We start from the raw sequence: 4,100 nt of genomic DNA on the forward strand, positions 1-4,100 counted from the left end.
GACCAGGTTTCACCCAGAGCTAAAAGAGACATGGACCACATTAAAATTTTACTTTAGTTCTGATAACTTTCATAACCGAGGTACCATCCACATTAATTGCGTCTTCAAGAGTTTCTCGGCGGTTTCTTCTCAAATAAAACGAAATTAAAATATTTTCGTCCGCCTCATTTTCATCTAATGTCCTCACCAGTATTCTCTTCATTGAATGTTTACATCTTTGTGCATTTTTCACCTACTTTAGTTCAAACTAAAACGCCCTTTAATGATGCTAATATCTACAGAAAGTTTCGTTTGTTATTGTTTACCACCGAGTTTTCATCAGTCTACACTAAGAAATCTTTTGTTGAGTCCACGTTTTCATCAACGTTTTGGGTATATTTTTGGTCAGTCAAGTAAAAATATATCAAAGAAGTAATTTCTGTTTCTTATGGAACTATGCGGTTGGCTCTAATGCAGGGAAATTTACTCCATAACAATGAAAACCCAATTCACGAGATGTTTGAAGGGGAAAAATCAAGAGAAAGATTTCAGTGGACTCCATTTTAACTGATGGAGAAGTCACTCTTTATTTGAGAATTGCCTGATGAACCCCTCCATTTGAGCTAATGGTTACTACAGAGACCTATGCCAGATGAGGTGATAAAATAATTAATACTCAAGCATTGTTACAGGAAGTTCCTCAAGGAGCAAACTTATTCTCCATAACCAATATAAGCAATATTTACTCCATACCTCAAAAAGAAATAAACAACAAATATCTGAGTTTAGTAACTTCTCTATATTTAATAAGCACAAAAATATCATTAAGTAATATTACCATTCTAGTGATGTCTAGTGATGCCTTTTCCCTGACAAATGTAAAATTTCTCACACTAACTGAAATAAAAAGTTTCAAAAGCTAATCCTAGTAGTGGCCTACAACCTCCACTCCCAGCCATCTTCTTTGCCATAACTTAATGTTTTCAGCAAGTCACATACAGTGCATATCAATTGATATTTCCTTTAGTTATAAGCATGGAAAAAGGAGTGATTTTCTTAGAAGCCAACATCAGCTTGCCATTCAATTTCATAAACCTAACTTCTACCACTCCAACCTTTCATGTCTATAAAGTGAATCCAAGAATTAAGAATGTTAGAAAACAGTGAAATAGAAGATTGAAAAAAATGAACAATTTCATTCATGAACCAACTTAAACTTGCATCAAAACGAAAAAGTATACTTAGGAATCTGTCGACTGTTCTTAACAGTGTACAGAAGTAATATTGACATAAAAAAGAAGGATGGTGTTACTATCTTTCATCATGGAGAGGGCCAGGAAGAGATGAACAATTACATATTTACTTGAAATTTCACTCATCCCTGACTTCTTTTGAAGATGTAAATTTTCTCTGACTCAAAGTGTAATTCTTTGCCTTTTCCAACCTGTAGCAATCATAGTAATCAGAGTGAAGACTTTATCCAGGCCCCTTCTCGCTTTCATTGACAAAATGTGTTGCCTTCAACCTTTGCTCAGAACGTTTATCACTCACTGACCAAAAATGCATATAGGAAAGCTATAAGATTGGGGAAAAACTAATGCACCATAGACCTTCAAACTAGATCATTCTACAGGCAAAAAAACTGTCATATAACCGTTAAACATTTGTTTAGTTACTGTTTCTAGCTACAGTCTGTTTCAGCTTTAATTTGCTTAAAATCTATGAACTCATCGGTCATGCTGAACAATTCAGTGTGTAATAGGAAAGTTAACATTATTGTGAAAATAGAAAGAAGCTCATTTGTCCACTAATGATATTTAACCCTTTGACCCCTAAGAGTGACTAATATCTAATTTCTCCTTACAATATCATGCCTGAATCAAACATAAAGGTTACAAGAATAAAGGAAACGATCACCAAGAGGCTTTTGATTGCTAAACAAATTCTCCTTATCAACGCCTAAGAAAATGTATAGAGAACGGTATGGAGAATAGGAATACTGATCTTAGGCTGAAAGGGGTTAAGGCAAAAGATTTATATCCTAATAACGATACTTGGTGGAATAATCCTTGGGTGAAACAACCAAACCTCGGCCTTTCCGCGCTCCACGATAAACAGTCTCGACAATATCAACCATTTCTTGTTTATCTTCCAAAGCCCAGTTGATCTTATTGTTGTTTCCTGTACCCAAATCAATCATGATGTGTTTGTTTCGGTAGAAGAACATTGTCGTGCAGGGGTCGTACAATTCATACATTTTGTTAAAATCCGGACACTCTGTAATATCCACTAAGTAGATCACCGCAAAGTTCTTCACTTTATCCGCAATGGTGTACAATACTTCGTCCATTTTCATGCATGTCGGATCCCAATCGTGACCAAATCGAATAACCACAACTCGATCTTCTTCCGACATGATTGCCTGGTCAACTTGCCAACCATTTTTGAGATGCTGAAGCATGTAAGACATTTTGAAAGCTGTTCTTGGACCTTTCTTGAGTACCAAAATCCAAATAACGATGAAGGGAAGATCTCAGCCCACTCTGAAGTAGATTCCCCACTGAATTTTCGTTTTCAACAACGTTGCTTTGACGTTGGTGATCAAAATGGCGGAAGCCGGTCGTCCCATCATGCAACAGCGTTTGACAGTACTTCAGTCGTTCCAGTCTTTCAAAGTGAGAGGTGAAAAATTCAACGGGTTACTGAGGACTCGGGAAGACGGATCAAGTTCTCGGAACTAAAAGTATAGTTTTGTTAAAATGTCGCAAATGGTGTAAACAAAGAAAAGTTTCGCATTTAGGTGATTTGAGTGATCTCGCACTTAGAGAAATATCTCGTTTCAAAAATTATAGATTGGGATGACAATCTCGGAACAAACGAACAATCTTTAGTTTTTGATACTTAAAGAGATTTCATAACAAGCCAAGAGGGAACTTATTCAGTATTGAGTCCTCTTCCATGGGAAAAAAGTAGCAGCACTTGAGTGGCCCTTTTTTAAAATGAGTGGTACTCGTCGTTATGGTTTTGCTAATGTTAAATAAATAGCCTGAGAGGGCAGAGATATTGAATCAAGAGACTCACGAAGGTGGAGAGAGGATGAAGCTAATGGGGCAAGGAAAGTGGGGGATACATCAAGACTTCGCACGAGCCTATTTTATGCTTCTTATGTCTCACATACCCTCAGAGAAAACAAAGAAAAACGTTATTTTTAGGCAGAGCATCATGTAAAGATCTTTGTCAAATTATCTGTATATTTCCTTAGACGTAATTAATAGGTGTCATTGTCGTATCACCGGGTATTTTTTTACTAAATGCGCTGTATTTTTGACGAGTCTGGTAGTTAGATCATCAGAGGTAATTATTTTAAGAATGCTTATTGTAAGTCCTAAAAATAACACATCTTAAGTTCCACAATTCTAAAACCTTTACATTCGGGGTAGGTATCGTTTCCAATACAAACAAAGATTGGTCTGCTTTTCAGAGGCCGTTTGAGACGGTTTTAAGATCGTAAAAATAGCTCAGAAACCGCGATTTACATGAGGAAATAAATTTTTTCAGGAAGACTAATTTCTTTAAATAGCAAGAGTGATCAGTCACTTGAGCGACATGTTTGCTAATTTCAATGATTCACGGTCGCGCCAAGTTTGCGTGTCATTCTCTCGGATTTGAGAAAACCGATAGAAAAACTGACTACATCTCAGATTCCCTGTACATATTGAAAGAATATTTGAGGGCAGAGTTCTTGCCTCAAGGTGAAGAATTCAAGATTGATCGTTCTCTTTTAGCGACGGTTCGTTTTAACTTATCGGTTAAATGATAATGAGATCTTACCTGGTTTTATGGTAAAGCAATCAAATTTTTTTTTCCGGTTCGGACTAGGCCTTAGTCAGAACTTAGAGTAGAAGTTCGAAACGTTTACATATTGTATTCCAAACATCTTCCACTCGCTGTTCTTTAACAATACCGAATATTGGCGCGATATAGCTAATACCGTCGATTTTCCAATTAAAACGAGCAGCAGCATCGTATATTACGATATGCCGCATTCTGTAAGAGTCTTGAGTGTCTGACCCATGTTGGTGGTCGTATAAATGATGCTAGGACATGCGGTAAAAGAAAAC

General features: G+C 36.6%; 1 protein-coding gene across 1 annotated transcript; it reads right to left on the reverse strand.

Moving 5' to 3' along the window:
* Positions 1 to 759: 759 nt before the first annotated feature.
* Positions 760 to 3,958, reverse strand: LOC113685776 (thioredoxin-like protein 4A). Its single transcript, XM_027203329.2, has 2 exons — positions 3,811 to 3,958; positions 760 to 2,646 (listed from the first exon to the last, which is right to left on the reverse strand). Exon 2 carries the CDS (start codon positions 2,447 to 2,449, stop codon positions 2,021 to 2,023), a length of 429 nt encoding a protein of 142 aa, XP_027059130.1. The 5' UTR covers positions 2,450 to 2,646; positions 3,811 to 3,958; the 3' UTR covers positions 760 to 2,020.
* Positions 3,959 to 4,100: the final 142 nt, after the last annotated feature.

The sequence above is a fragment of the Pocillopora damicornis genome, chromosome 12 (genome assembly GCF_964200805.1).
Source record: "Pocillopora damicornis chromosome 12, jaPocDami1.2, whole genome shotgun sequence".
Taxonomy (NCBI): Eukaryota; Metazoa; Cnidaria; class Anthozoa; order Scleractinia; family Pocilloporidae; genus Pocillopora; species Pocillopora damicornis.

Coding starts and splice junctions, on each gene's coding strand:
- LOC113685776 (XM_027203329.2), bottom strand. CDS start 2,449: ATGTCTTACATGCTTCAGCATCTCAAAAATGGTTGGCAAGTTGACCAG.